At 44.9% G+C, this 15,251-nt stretch overlaps 1 protein-coding gene across 2 annotated transcripts in view; it reads left to right on the forward strand.

Moving 5' to 3' along the window:
* Positions 1 to 15,251, forward strand: part of FRMD6 (FERM domain containing 6) — a 190,919-nt gene that overhangs the window by 141,579 nt on the left and 34,089 nt on the right. For both annotated transcript variants that reach the window (XM_086937322.1, XM_086937323.1), the window contains exon 10: positions 3,321 to 3,495. In XM_086937322.1, coding sequence (XP_086793448.1) covers positions 3,321 to 3,495 — 175 coding nt within the window. The remainder of the gene's footprint in view (positions 1 to 3,320; positions 3,496 to 15,251) is intronic.

The following is a 15,251-nucleotide window of genomic DNA, read 5'->3' on the forward strand; positions in this document are numbered from 1 at the left end:
TTTACAGTGTTTGTTGTCCTGGAGGTCTTCTGTGTACCAGCTGGCCTGCTTGTATAATATACTATGCTTGTTGGTTTTGAAGGGTGCTAGGGAGTCCAAGCAGTTCTTGATACAGTTGTTGAAGATGTTGATGTCCTTGTCGAGGATGTCTGTGGGCTAGGTTGATCCGTGCTGAGCCATTCTGCGCCCGTGATTTTGCCCCAGCTGCGGATTGGAAAGCTGAACCTAGTAGGGGTGTTGACGTGAGGTGTGTTGATTTCGAAGTGGATGACGGAGTGGTCGGTCCTTATGAGCAGTGTGGTGGAGTTGTATTTGATGCTGTCGCTTGTGGCGAAGTTGGGTGTTTTGCTCTGTGTGTTGGTTCTAGGTCGAGCTGGGTGAGTCCAATGTTGTTCAATCTCTTGAGTGCTGTGGAACAGAGGTCATTTCGGTCTTCCAGGTGAAAGTTGAGATCACTGAAGAAATGTAGGCTGTAAAGTCGATAATGTTAGTAATGGCTTTTCCCATTCGATGCCTACAACTTGTAAAATTGATAAATCATAAACATAAGATTGTAAAGAGGAGGGATGCCAGAAGAGTCCATCTTACCTGGAACCTTTAGCGGAAACTCAAAATGCCTTATGCAGTAGTCACCATACACCACTGCCAATTTAAAGAAAGAAATTGGTGGCACCCTCGCTTTGGCGAAGTAAAGCACAATGCTGTATACTGCAGAGCCTCTAAAGAAATCTCTGACTGGACTCAGAGAGGGTAAATATGCAAAACTGCAACTCTGCAAAACATATCCCTAAACAGATAGCTGAAAACTGTTAGGTTTTTGACCGCCAGACTCTCAGTGGCATTACGAGGCGGCCATTCGGACCAGAGAAACGCCGTTCCGTGGCTCATCCTACAGGGGTTTGTAATATCCAAGGCGGGACTGCCGCGGTCTACCCAGCATATTATGATTTTCCCCACCGCCAGCCTTTTTATGGCAGTGAGCCCGCCATGAAAAGGAAGGTGGTGGGGAAACAGAGGGGGCCTTACAGGACCCCCTTGTCCTGCCGCCATGGGGATGCATTCAGAGGGGCACAACATGTGCCCCCCTGTTTGCATGCACCCCAGGTTCCAGCATGGCATGGACTTCACATGCCGTGCTGGAACTGCTTTGTGCGTTCCCATTGCTGTGCCCATTTTCAGGCCACCACTGTGGGAACGGCAAAAAAAGTTCCCGCCGGACCCTAGTTAAATTCGTAATCTGGAGGGCGGGCCATGCACGGCTTTGGCGGAGCTGTGCCAGGGCAAAGCCGACGCAGCACCACCAAAGTCGTAATCAGGCTCTTAGTCATCAGGTACACGTTGGAAAAGCAGAGACCGTGTCAGCACTTTGAAGCCTAACTCTAAAGCCTTCAGAGAAAGTGCATGAGATCAACAGAAAATTAAATACATAAAGCTGCCAGATCACTAGCACCGTTTCTACATCTCGCCCTTAAGGCCATGTCATTGGATAATTTTTAAGCTGTTTAAGCGTGCAGGATAAATTATTAACCGAACAGAATATTCTGCTCTCGTAACGCGCATTCCACTTAGCACGGCTTGTCAGCACTCGCATGGAATATGACAGTTTGAATTGCTGAATATGGAGCAAAGCCTGACTGTTCAAAATGCAGGATTCTGTTTGTTCCAGAGACGAAATGTGAAGAGACTGTATTGAATATTTCAGGCAGGGCTAGCTCTTTCTCAGATATTGCAAATCACTGTGTTTGGTCCTGATTTTGCTTCAAGCGGATTTCTTTTAGTGATCCTTTGTTGAGCATCTCTAAACTGATGATGTGTTTCTAAAGGATACAACTTCCATTTTTTCCATCATATTTAAAAATGCATTTTAGAAATCATGGAATTGTAGAAAATTCCTCTGAAGCATTTTTCTTTTAGAGACTTTTTGAGGCCCACAAGGGCCGTCAGTGTGATAAAGTTTATTTCCATTCACTCTTCCAATTCAGCCTATTTTCAGTTTTGGAAAATAAACCAGAGCCAAATCTCACAAGTTATGCAGAGTGTTTAAATGTTTTTTATATGTACCAGAGTAGCGTGCTACTCGCCAAAAAAGCTCTTCAACACCCCATCAGGGGTAGCAAGCGCTATATAAATGCAAACCTCTTTCCCTCTTCTATGCTGCCGCTACCCTTCTCTATCCTAATAACTGAATAACATATCCTCCACTCAAATTACTTTCATATTTCACTATACTAATTTTCAACACTAATCCTTTATGGGTTCCGGATTAGCATGCTACTCGTCGAAAAAGCGCTTTGACGTTTCGTCCGGGGAAGTAAGCGCTATAGAAATGAAATTACAATACAATAAAATATACATGCTGTTATATTTGACAGTGTCATTAGCCTATCTATTTACTCATTGGCCTGTGAGTGCACACATGAGGAGCGTGTGTGCTGGTGTGCAAACGCACCCACCCTCTGCGCACAGCTTTCGTCCAGTCTGTGCCCAAACAGTGTACTCACTGCAAGCTTTTGCTTTGTGGAAGGTGCTTAGTGTAGGTGATCTGATGGAACTGCTCCCTCAAACATGACCCAACTTGACAGTAAGAGGCAAATGCAGTCCTGTTTTATCAGCCCACAAGCACAACTGCAGACAGCTAATCCTTTCCTAGAAATTATCCAAAAAGTGGCAGAAATAGACTGCTTACAAGAAACAGCTGAACCTCTTTGTGTGAGGATTTATATGCCATATGAAAGTTCAGCATTCCTTCAAATTCATACATTTGGTGGTTCTAAAAAAGATATAGAGCTGTATCTTTGGAAATGGCTGGGATTATTTCAAAAGTAGACTCTCAAGTGTATTAGGAATTTTTTAAGCAGTTAACTTAACAGAGCACATTTTTAATATGTTCTAGCAGCATTAGACTTTTTTTTAACAAACTAACAAGAAACCACTTACCTTCTTCATTATTGCTCTCATCATTTAAAACATAAAGAGGCAATATGAAATTGTAAATAAATGCATTCTAAATCAGCAAAAACGGCTGAGCTCTCTAGACAGACGAGAATAATTAGGGGGTTAAATGTGCAGTCTTACAGTATTTGACTTGTGTATGAAATATATACTTTCAGTGCGAAAGATGGGTGCTGAATGGAAAAGAAGTGCTACATTTTCTTCAGTTAGAATGCTCTCTGAGGTGGTTTCAAGGTGATACTGGAGTGATTTGCTTGTTCTACGCTGCAGCGTTTCTTCTCTTCTCCTGCTACTAGTGTTAGATGCCTCTCTTTTCGCAGTGGTTCTTGATGGTTTGCGTGTCTGTTTTCATCTCCCTTTTCCTGCAGGGTAAGAAGTTTGAGATTCTGCCCGATGGTTTGCCGTCAGCCAGGAAGCTCATGTACTACACCGGTTGCCCCATGCGCTCCCGGCACCTCCTTCAGCTGCTTAGCAACAGCCACCGCCTGTACATGAACCTGCAGCCCGTGCTGCGGCAGGTCAGGAAGCTCGAGGAGAATGAAGGTACTTGCCTGACTTCCACGGTAGATGCACATTATCTAGTTATGGAACCTTGCACTGAAATGCTGATTTCATTCTAACCCGTGCTGAAACACACGCAGACCCCCTGCATTTGCTTTGGGAGAGGAGTATGTGTAGGCAAATTACGTGGGCCCCATTCCAGGTAAAGTATTACAGCCTCTGATTTGTAAAATACCACCCATGCCAACTGGAGTAAGCAAAAACAACGGCTAACTCCCTGGCTAACTTATTATAGAGTTCATTATAAAAGTATAGCTTGGGGTAGTCAGGAGAAAGGCACCAAGTACGATAAAAAAAAAATGGTTTGATGCATAGAGTTGCTACACAAAAAATGGGAAACCTGATTTTTTGCATATTTTACTTAAAAATTAGATTTGATTTCATTAATGCATGGAGGGAATGAAAGTTAGCATAGAGCCCTACCCGTTCAGTTGTGTCTCACCCAGCGTAGGCGTACATTAGCTTGTTAAGGCCCTGTTTGGGGTGCCTGTGCTCATGCCAACTAAATGCAAGGCCCTCCTTGTATTATGCAAGCATACGATTGAGTATTGCAAAGCCTTCATGAGAAGACTAAGCAAGTTGAAAAGTCAACTTAAACTTGACTTGTGCTTTGTTGAAATTGAAACTGTTGTGCTAAACAGATCATTACTGAGGTATTGTCTGGGTGACGCATGCAAGCATGAGACCAGGGTGTTCTGTAATACTTAAAAGGTGAAGGATGCCAGGGACCGCCATGATGGACTCTGTAGGGGGTTTAAGCAGATTTTGGATTGTAAAGTGGATCTGCAGTATTCAAATCACCAAAGAATCAATGCAGGCAGTGGCTGAGAATAACAAAAGAACCTATGTAAGATGAGCGCTGGCAAACAATAAGAGGAGTAACATCCTTAGGCAATCGAAAAATGATCTGTGTCACCGGTGGTAAAGGGTTCTGGTCGTATCCAGGTGAGGCATTGGTTTGCGTCAGTCACTACAAGGCGGCCTGTAAGCAAAGCAGGCACTAAAACAAGACAAGCATTGCAAGTGACAAGTCTTTAAGGTATTATCCAAATGTAACTGATAATAAAGGACCCATAGAATCTGTTAACATTACCACGTTCCATGCCCCAGTGGTCTACCTAGTACTGGCATTGATAAAATCTAGCTATGGCATATCTATCTGTGTATAAATTGATACTGGGAAAAACGTTCGCTGTTGCCAGATTCACGAGTGAACTTGTGTGTAAGTGGAATGTCGAAACGATGTAGGTTTCTATAGGTTTCTCTTGTTGTTGAATAGGCCCGTTTTAGGTGTTCGCCTAAATGGTATGACTGCAACTCAAGAAATATATCAGATAATAATAATAATCATAATCCTCATAATATGAAGCGTAATAATAACCTTTTGCAATATAGTGCTTTACGGTGCAGTTTTGCTATTTTTCTGTACTGAGTACTAGTCTCTCCCACAGGAATAGCTATGATTCTGCAAAAAATGCCTCATAGATTTCCGAATGTGTTGGGGCTCCTGCAAGGTGCTAGCTGGACACAAATGCAACTGAGCTTTCGGGAAAGGTCAGAGTCTGAATCTCAATGAGGAATTACTTCAAGCAGAGCTGCATGCTTGCTCCCTTGCTTCTCAACATGTCTTTCTGGCCTGGCCAGCCAAATGGTTTTCCTTTCACTTCCAAGCAGTCGCATTAACACTCTGATGTATGCGGACAACCTGGTAATGCTGCATGTAATGGTGATTATCCTAAAAAAGCAACCTAATGCTATGGAAACGTATAGTTTTCAGTATAATTTGGTATCAATTTGTTCTTTGTAATTCCAGTAATTTAGTCATATGGAGTGATTTCATCCCCATGGGTTCATTTTCAACAAGTAACTCAAGTGGTTTTCCTTTTGCATTATTAGTTTTGTGCAAGCAGATCTTCTGTGGCAGTATTCACATTGACACTATGTCTGACAAAATGCAAAAAACGTTTGATTGTAAGAATTGAACTCTGTCCCTTTCTTCCTGTGGGGCCTCTCCAATTTAGGTAAAACAGAAACCTCTCATCCATACACATATGAAAGACCTATCCATATTTCTTCTGAAGTTTGGGTTGTTTAATTTTCTGCTTTTACCTACAATGGCTTAGTTCATGAAGACATGTTTCAGGTGTTGACTGTGGTAAACATTGAGTGAGGTGAGCTTGTTGACGGTAGGTATGCAAAAACAGCAGATAACATTTGTCTTTCCTCTGATATTAAACCCACTTACTTAAATTAATTGATATCCTACAGTTCCTGAAAGGAAAAAACCTTTATTTGCAGGCTGTTCAGCAAACTCCCTAGTGCATTGCCTGTTGTAATGTTGACAGACAGCTTAAAGGCCACAAATTGTTCTTTTGTAGGATGTACAAGACACTGAGCTGGAGCGAGGCCAGATAGAAACGTGTTTTCTGATATTAAATGAATAGCTTCCAGGCAAGGGATTTACAATGGATGTAATCTGAAACCAAAAAACAACTCTAGCAACGCTAAGAAATACACATGAATCAGTAATACAGTAAGGATCGCAGAAGTTAGCAGTTTTTTATAAAGTCATTAGTGAGTTCTACAACCAGCAAAACACAAAGCACAATTCTGCTTTTGTGCTAGAACTATGTGAAGCTGTAAACATTTTGGTATTGTTTCCCTAAGAATCAGTTTCTATGTAGTTTATTGGCACTTGCAAAGTGTTTCACCATTTTTCCAAATATCTCCTTCTGTGAACCTGCTTGAATGATCCCATTAGACCAACTGGTTGTAATCTTGTCTGCGCCATTTTTTTTCTATTTCAGTCCACTTTTTTTTTATCTCAGTGGATGAGCGAATCAAAATGGCGATGAGCAACAAAGCTTTGTAGCATGAATCCTTGTCTGGATGCACATGCTGTGCATTATTCCGCCATAGAGTGGTTGAGTACGAAAACCTCTTGTTTGTCTTCTTTTTCTCACTCTCAGTTTTTTATTTGAGGGGCGTTGTCTATAGCCATTTGGTGCGTAGAGCCGTCAGAGTTCTACACCTATACAGATGATAATATGGTTGGCGAAGCGCACCCCCCACGAAGCGCATGCACTGTTCTATGGCTCTCGTATGTTTCAGTTTATAGTTTGGCTCAGCATTGTTTGTTGGCTGTGCCGTGTACGGTTACTTTGTAAGAGATGGGGATTTCCTGGTCTGTACAAACTCTTGGGCTCCGTACTGCACGGAGAGCAATACAAGTAGTGAACCAGCTTAGGCTCATACAACCTATTGACATGGAATGTTCGAGGGCTGGGGGCTGTGACCAAACGACATAGAATACATGCATGCCTTCTTAGGAGACGGGCACAGATTGCGTTTTTACAGGAGTCACACCTGATGGAGGCAGAGGCAGGGAAAACTCGGAAAAAGTGGAGGCCAAATATTTACCACTAATTATTCAGCCTTTGCTAGGGGGGACGACCATATGGATACGCCATGGAGTCCCATTTGAGGAAATTGAGAGGCGGGTGGATGATAAAGGGCGGAATATACTTCTGAAGGGCACATTAGATGGTCTGCCTGTGGTCCTTGGCTGTATATATGCACCAAATTTTGACCAAGACAAATTTTTCTCTGATCTGGGCAGAGCCCTGGTGGGATGGGATACTATTCCCTGGATCCTGGGGAGAGACTGCAACACGATACTGGACATGGACTTAGACAGATCCCACCCTCCATTGAACGGGGCCAGCGCACACAAACAGGCTGAACTACTGAACACTTGGATGCAGGGCTGGGGACTTGTAGATGTATGGCGAAAGTTACATCCTACACGTAAGGAATATTCGTTTTACTCCCCAGTCCATCAGTTTCACACCAGGCTTGATAGATTTCTTTGTTCACACACATTAGTCGCACAAATATACCAATCGACATATTTGGCCAAGACATTCCCAGATCATAATCCCCTAGCGGCTACTCTCACGTGGGGCAGGGTCCCCACCCCGGTGCCGACCTGGAAATTACGGCCACAATTTCTGGGGGACGCTCCCTTTGGGAACACTTTACTAGATGTCGTCAATAATTACTTTACAGACAACTGGAATACAGCATCTTCCAATCTCATAGATTGGGATGCGTTTAAAGTGGTGGTCCGTGGCTCGACAATTAGTGCTACCATCGGGGCACGCCAAGAGATGCATAAAAGGCTTACAGATATGGAGGCACTGATGACCGAGTTGGAACCAGCTGCAATAACAGATGACGAGAAACGGAATCTCTCCAAGAGGCTCTTATTAGACACGCAGAGACCCTGGAAATACTTAGACTTATGGATTACCGAGCGTATACGCAACTGAAACACATATTGAGGAATAACATAGAGTCGCCTTTGATTACCTGCATCCGTTCACCACAGAGGGGACTGATTCACACTCAAAGTGAGATTAATGACGCATTTTGTAAGTATCTCACTACCCTATATGCCTATATGCGGCACCACTGCACGTGGACAACGGTCTCATAGAGACCTTCTTCGACGGCCTGCGGTTCCCCAAGATCTCAGAGGCCATGCGAAAAGACCTTATAGGTCCCATTACCCAATAGGAAGTAAAAGCAGCGATAAAGGGCCTTAAACGTAATAAAACCCCAGGACTAGACGGCCTACCTGTAGATTTTTATGCAACGTATTCGGACGTCCTGGCACCTAAATTAACGGAACTATATAAGACAGCTTGGGAGATTGGTAGATTGCCACAATCCACGATGCAAGTTAGGGTGGTGGCACTCCCCAAACCAGGACGAGACGTCACAGAGATGTCTAATTATAGGCCACTATCGTTACTGGCCACCGAATACAAAATTCTCAGTAAGGCCCTAGCAAACCGACTGCCCCGGCTCTCCCCACTCTAATACACAGTGACCAATGCGGGTTTCTCCCTGCGTGTAGCACTTCACTTTATACTACGAGACTTCATCATGAAATGAGGTCTATTCCCAACGAATATGTCAGGGCGGGCTGTCTAGCGTTAGATCTACGTCAGGCATTTGACTCCATAGCATGGGAGTACATGTTCACAGCCCTGTCGCGTTTTGGTCTCCCTCTGGATTTCTTGCGGTGGGTGCGCCTACTCTATACTGACCCTACAGCACGGACACGTACCGGGAGGTATATATCTACGGAATACACAATACACTAGGCACTAGGCAGAGGTGCCCACTCTCCCCCCTCCTGTTTGTGCTTGAGGTGGAACCGCTGGCTATAGCCTTGAAGCGGTCATCTGAAGTTTTGGGTATTCCCATGCTGAATGATACACCCCTTATCTCAATATATGCGGACGACATCCTTATATATTTGCGAGACCTAGAGGGCGAGGCGAACCCGCTCCCTACGATATTCTCCAACTTCGAGACTATATCGGGGTTGGCTATTAACGTTGGGAAGTCCCATGCCTTTTATTCCCAAGAAGGTCTTCCTCCAGAAATAATACAATTGTGTACCTATCAGATACCGGTAGCACAGGATACCTTTAAGGATCTGGGTATCCACGTCTATCGGACTCGTACGGACCAACTAGAAGGCAACTTGATGAAGGCCATCGCCTCGCTGCGCCCTAGTATTTCCTTCTGGATATCCCTGCCACTGTCCGTGATAGGGAGGATAGCCATCTCCAAGATGGTGATGTTGCCCCGCCTATTATACCTCTTAGTTAATTTACCCCTGGCGGTGCCTCAGTCTACATTTCACTTATTAGACACACACTTGATAGAACTTATATGGGGCAGTGGTAGGCGCAGGGTGAGTCTCAAGAAATTGCAGCTAAAATCAAACAGGGGAGGGCTAGGAGTCCCTGATTTCCGAGCATATTATTATGCATCCCAATCGCAATGGTTGTCTTTCTGGACAGCAGGCAGGAACTTGCAAGAAATAAACATATACGCAGGATCTGGAAAGGGGTACACTACATAGTATGCTGCTTCCGAGGGCAAAAGTGCCATCGGACGGGCCACCGCTACTGCGAACGGCACTGCAATGCTGGAAAAAAGCACTGCCGTATACATCGGATACGATCCCCTACGTGTCCAATATCCCACTATTGGGTCTGCAAGTCATGGGCGGTGGTCTCACGATGGCTAGGTTGCAGGCATGGGAAGCCGCTGGAGTAGCGGAGGTGGGCTCCTTCTTTGGGGATGGAGTGCTTATGGACCATGGCACATTTGAAAGGACCACTGGGATTCCGATCGCCTTTATCTACTGCATGCAATGATAGTACATTACATCAAGACCACATGGGCACCCCAGCGTAATGAGCCTCCACAGCATGACATGGTGCATCTGCTTTATTACATGGGAAGAGGTGGCCACCTAGTTAAATGGCTATATACCAGCATCCGAACGCAGGCCTCTATCAGCCTTACAGACCTCCGTGGGAAATGGGCAGACACTATGGATATGGGAATTACTGATAGGGCCTGGGAGGGCATTCTGGAACATCCCAAGAGTGTCTCCCAGAATGCAAAACTCAAGTTTATACAGTATATGGTACTCCATAGAGCATATCTAACCCCGAAACGGATACACTGCATGTTCCCGGAAGCCCAGAGCCACTGTCCAAGATGTAGGGAGGAGGAGGCCAGTTTTGTGCATATGCTATGGCTTGCCCACGTCACAAGGATTACTGGGGACACATTCGCAATGTGCTGTGGGACATCACACACCTTCAAATGTCAGACAACATATTGGAGTGCTTATTGGGTCTACGCAAGCGCACCAAAGCCCAGAAGGTACACTTGAGATTTCTAGACCTAGCGCTTATACTGGTGATCAGGGCAATTACTGTGAGATGGAAATCTCTAAGCAGCCCCCCACTACATATATGGAGAGATGAGGTAATCAGATGGGGTAACGCTGAAAGCGCCGCACTTAGGAGAGAGGAGGCAAGGGGTTTACGGAGGTGTCCCATCTCCATGGACTAGGCTGTTATGTTAGAAGACTTTACGCAATTGGATATCCCACTTTCATTTATTGATTCGCTACCCTGAGCCACTATGTCATTCATCACACCACCAGAGAAAATCAGAGTTGACTATGAGAAAAGGCCCCTAGTACACTGAAGGTATAGGTTGACACTCATGATACCGTATGAATGTATAGACAATAACACACTGACGGACCAGGAAGCGGGGAGGGAGAGGGAGGGGGTAGTTAACATAGTTTAGGGGTGAGAAAATACAAATTTCTGTCACGACACGTTAATGACATTAGTCGTTAACATGGACGAGTCCACAGGCGTATTTACTACATTGTACGTTTAATGTTGTAGAAATGTTGGTTACAAAGATTGAAGTATGTACACTTATTTATAGTGAATGATAGGTCATTTTACACCACAATGAAAAAAGTAAAATGCCACGAACGTTTATTATGATGTAATGCACCCTGAATAAAGGCTCAATAAAGTTTGTTAAAAAAAAAAATCTGTAGCCATTTCGTGCTATGTCCCTCCTCCTGTGACATCAGACGGACGCCCCCAAAGCCTCTGTGTGTGTTTGCCGTCTTCAGATTCTTTTTTCCGCCATTTGGTCTGGAAACAGTATTTGAAGCTCTACGGATGTTGAAGGAATCATCAAAGATAATATGCAATGCATAATTATTTTTTGTTTATTTATAAAACACTGACCTGGGTCCAAGGTGCACTTTATTGAGAATATGATTGCAGAAGGAGCACCTCAAACATCAAATGTTGTACACAGAACAGTAAGATATGATTAGGCTACTTAAAACCAGCACATGCATCCAGTGTATTATGCAGCAGCACACTTATTTCATTTTTTAGATTAACATGAATATTTTCAATGTTACATGCAGTGTTAGATCATGTGCCAAGTTGGAGGTTAGAACCCAGGTCCCTGGGTTCCAAAGGCTGTATCAGACCTTCGAACACATCTTTAACCTAATGTTACCCCCCCCCCACCCTCCTGTAAGTCGACTAGTTTTCCTTGCATGAAGTGAAACCAGAATAAAGTCATTGTAAGTTAGTCAATAAGAAATCGGAAGGGTAAGATATTCAGAAAAGGTGAAACAAAAGAAACACTTCTGCTAGGCGAGCTCCTGCCCAATCACAGTTTTTTTAATTTCATAAAGCTTGACTGCTCTGCATCAGGATGTGAATCGTAAGCCTGGTAGGCCTTACTAAGACTGTGGATTTCAGGGAAGACTTCTGTAAGAATAAGACTGTTCTGCAACTGGAGCAGATGTTGGAGAATGGATGACACCTTTGTGTATTAGCTGAATTCTGCCTCATGTGAGTCATTACATTCTGCTGTTGTTCAGGCTTCTCTGATCCATCTGGAAGCTCTAAGAAGAGCACGTTGCTGCAATCCTATTATGTTGAGGCAAACATAGATCAATCTGTATGAGCGATTGATATGTCTTGATGATAGCGGGAGTCTCATTTCTCCAAAGTTCCCATAATTTGTCTTGGCCGTGCAAAAGGCGAGGGCTCTTCATAACTTCCATCATTCTTTTGAAAGTTTTATTTATATACTCTTCTGTTAGTCATTTATTTATTGTGTCTCCAGTGTTCCTTGATATTTATACCCTCACTGTCCTTCTGGTCAGGAGCAATGGTTTGAATGCCCTGTGACCTGTCCTTTGGTGTTCATGGTGTTTTGTCAATAGGTTGATATCATAAACATCTTGCCAAGCCGCAATCCCATTTTTACCTATCGGGCTTTAATGGAGTCGAATCTAAGATTAACTGCTCTAGGTGTGCATAGAAGATCTCTGGTTCAGTTGCGAGTTCCACGAACAAAAAGTTATTCCCACATTACAGCAGGATGTGATCGCTTGAATTTACCCTAAGAACAGATAAGACCTGAAGTCCTTGACCATTATACAGGAAGAGCAAGTTAATGTCCTGAATACCATTCGCTGTCCCTAAACAGCATGATCCACCTCTTCAGGGAAGAAATACTTGGAGTTGGCATCGCCTGTAAGCCATTTTCAGCATGAAATAATTGTTTTTGGGACTGCCAATCTAAGTTCCTTGCATTTTTATTTTACAGTAAATTTAGCTGTGTAGCACGGTGGGGGTAGCCAGTAAACATGCACAATTTACATTAATTTGGCCAAAGCCAGATCAGGAAACTATTTTGAATACTAGAACTCAAACTCTTTAAAGTGAATCGGCTATAAAAGCCGTGCCATTTGTAAGCATTCAAATCTTAAAATGTTGTTATTGTGCGCTATTGAGAAGGTCAAAAGTGCAATATTATTTCAATGTTTAGTAGGGTTTTACTCACTCGTTTCTGATGGTAATATGATGCAAACATTACTAGTGTCTTTGGCTATGGTACATGTTGGACCTAGTATTCCCAAGTCTACATAAGGTAGCTTGGCACAGTAGTGGCTACAACTAAACTCAAGGCGTTGGTTAAGTGCTTACAAGTCTCACTCACAGTAACTCAGTGATGAACCACTAAAACAAAAGACACAACACCAATGTTTGGAAAAATACCGTTACCTTTTATAAAAATAATATGACTCTTCTCATGCAAAATGGGTTTACAATTAGTTGAGCAATAATATACCTGTGTTACATCAATTTCAGCATTTTCCCACTCTAGGAACGCTAATTCATGGGTTCATTTCCTTTGTAAGAAACTGTTATCAATCTCACAAAATTACTTTTCCAATTAGACTTCACAGTCAGTACTATTCTCTATACAGGTTACACATTTACATCACAGACCTGGCATGTACATATCATTACAGTTTCAGTGTGCCTTTTTTAGAGATATTAGCCTGCTTCAGTAGTAATTCTCAATAAACCATAGCATCACTACTCTGTATCCAATTCTGTAATTACCCTGGGGTACCAAGCTAGCTCTCAGCTTTAATCAACCTTGGTTCCTATAATGAACTCTTATTCCTCCTCTCCACAGCTAAGAGTTTTCACTAGCATTAAGCGGTCCCCAGTTCTCAGAATCTCTAGTGGCCCCTCTTCCCTACTCCTTACTTTAGCGTGGGGACGATGTTGTCCCAGTCCCCACGCGTCACCGCTGCCTTAGGGCGCCTGCCGGCTTTTGCCTCTCTCTCCCTTTTCTCCGCCGAACCGGCGCTTTGCTGGGGGCTGGGCGATGGATCGGTAGGGATCCCAACTCTCCCTTCCCTGCTCGTGTCCGCTCCTCTCCGTGACACTCGAGCGGGGAAGGCACAACGAAGCAACACACCTTGGCCGTCTTTCCCTCTCTTCACCACGAGGGATCGGCGCCCGCTGCACAGGGGTTCACGAACGAACCTGAAGCGCTCCCTCGGCGTCTCTCCTCAGGCGTTGCACTACCCCACCGGGCATGCGCGGAAGCGCTCGCTCTTCTCCCGCCTCCTCTAGCGGCCGCTCCCAGGAAGGACGCTGATCAACTCGGAGTCGCTGCTCTTCTGGGCCTGCCCGAACCTAGGCCCCTCCTGCCTCCACAGTAGTGATCTCGCGGGGGACATGCGCGGAAGCGCTTTCTTCTTCAATTAACGCGGCCGGTGCCCCCGGGGTCCCACAGCCGATCGGAGCAGCGCCGCTGCTCTTCCCCAGTCACTTCCCTCACCGGCTTCACAGGAAGGATGTGCTCACGCAGCGCCCTCGCTCCTCAGGACATGTAAAGCTCCACAGTCCCCCGACCTCACCAGGGCACGACAAGGGACTCCAGCCACGTCACGGAGTACACAGCTGCTCTTTCACGCTGGTAGGTGCAGCGCTGGGCATGGGAAGTTAGGGTGAACTTCAGTGAGAGTGTCCTGTCAGCTTCCACTGGGGTACAGGTTAAGAAGGGTCTTCCTTCACACTCAGGTAGCTTTTCTTCTCAGCAATTGATGTATGGGGAGGGATTGGTCAGAGGCTGAAGGGGGAACGTCCCTCTGAAGTGACTGTCTGCCTCCAAGACAAACTAGCTGCTCTCAGTGCGTCCACCTCCTCTCACCACTGCCTCACTCCTCCACTCTTGGGTCAGCACAAAATGGCTGCTGGTCACTGGCCTTATATAAGGTGGCCTGAGACCTGCAGAAGTCTCTAGTTGATTCTAGAAAGTTCCCTAATGTTAGCCTATGGGCCTGTCCTCCAGTAGTGTCCGTTATGACAGTTGGTGGACACCATTTTAGGTTTCTGGAGATCCCTAGATTTTCAAGGGCCCTGACTAGGCCTCACAAGTTATGAGGGAAAAATGGCGTCATAGCCAAGGAACACCTAGCCCCCTGACAGCACTGAAAAATCCTGATGGACATATGTAAAAATAAAAATAAAAATTCTGGGAGGCTAAGGGGGACAAAAATAAATAATAATGGTTAGAGTATCCCCAGAAGCAGACAGGTCTAACACGCGTCCCCCCCAGCTGAAAGTGGGGAGAACTACCCAACCCCTTGGGAGTCCTCATCACTAAGGCGGAAATACCTGGATAGACCGTCTGCATTGGCATGGTCCGTCCCAGGTCGGTGTTCCACCCTAAAGTCCATTCCCTGTAGGGAGATGGACCACCTCAGCAACTTGGGATTCTCCCCCTTCATTTGCATCAGCCAACGAAGGGGGCGATGGTCAGTCTGAACTAGGAAGTGCGAGCCAAACAAGTATGGCCGCAGCTTCTTCAGAGCCCAAACCACCGCAAATGCTTCTCTCTCAATTGTACTCCACCTCCTTTCCCTGGGGAGTAGTCTCCTAGACAGGAAGACCACGGGTTGATCCAAGCCCTCATCATTTAGCTGCGATAACACTGCCCCAATG

Source organism: Lissotriton vulgaris, chromosome 9, assembly GCF_964263255.1.
Source record: "Lissotriton vulgaris chromosome 9, aLisVul1.2, whole genome shotgun sequence".
NCBI lineage: Eukaryota > Metazoa > Chordata > Amphibia > Caudata > Salamandridae > Lissotriton > Lissotriton vulgaris.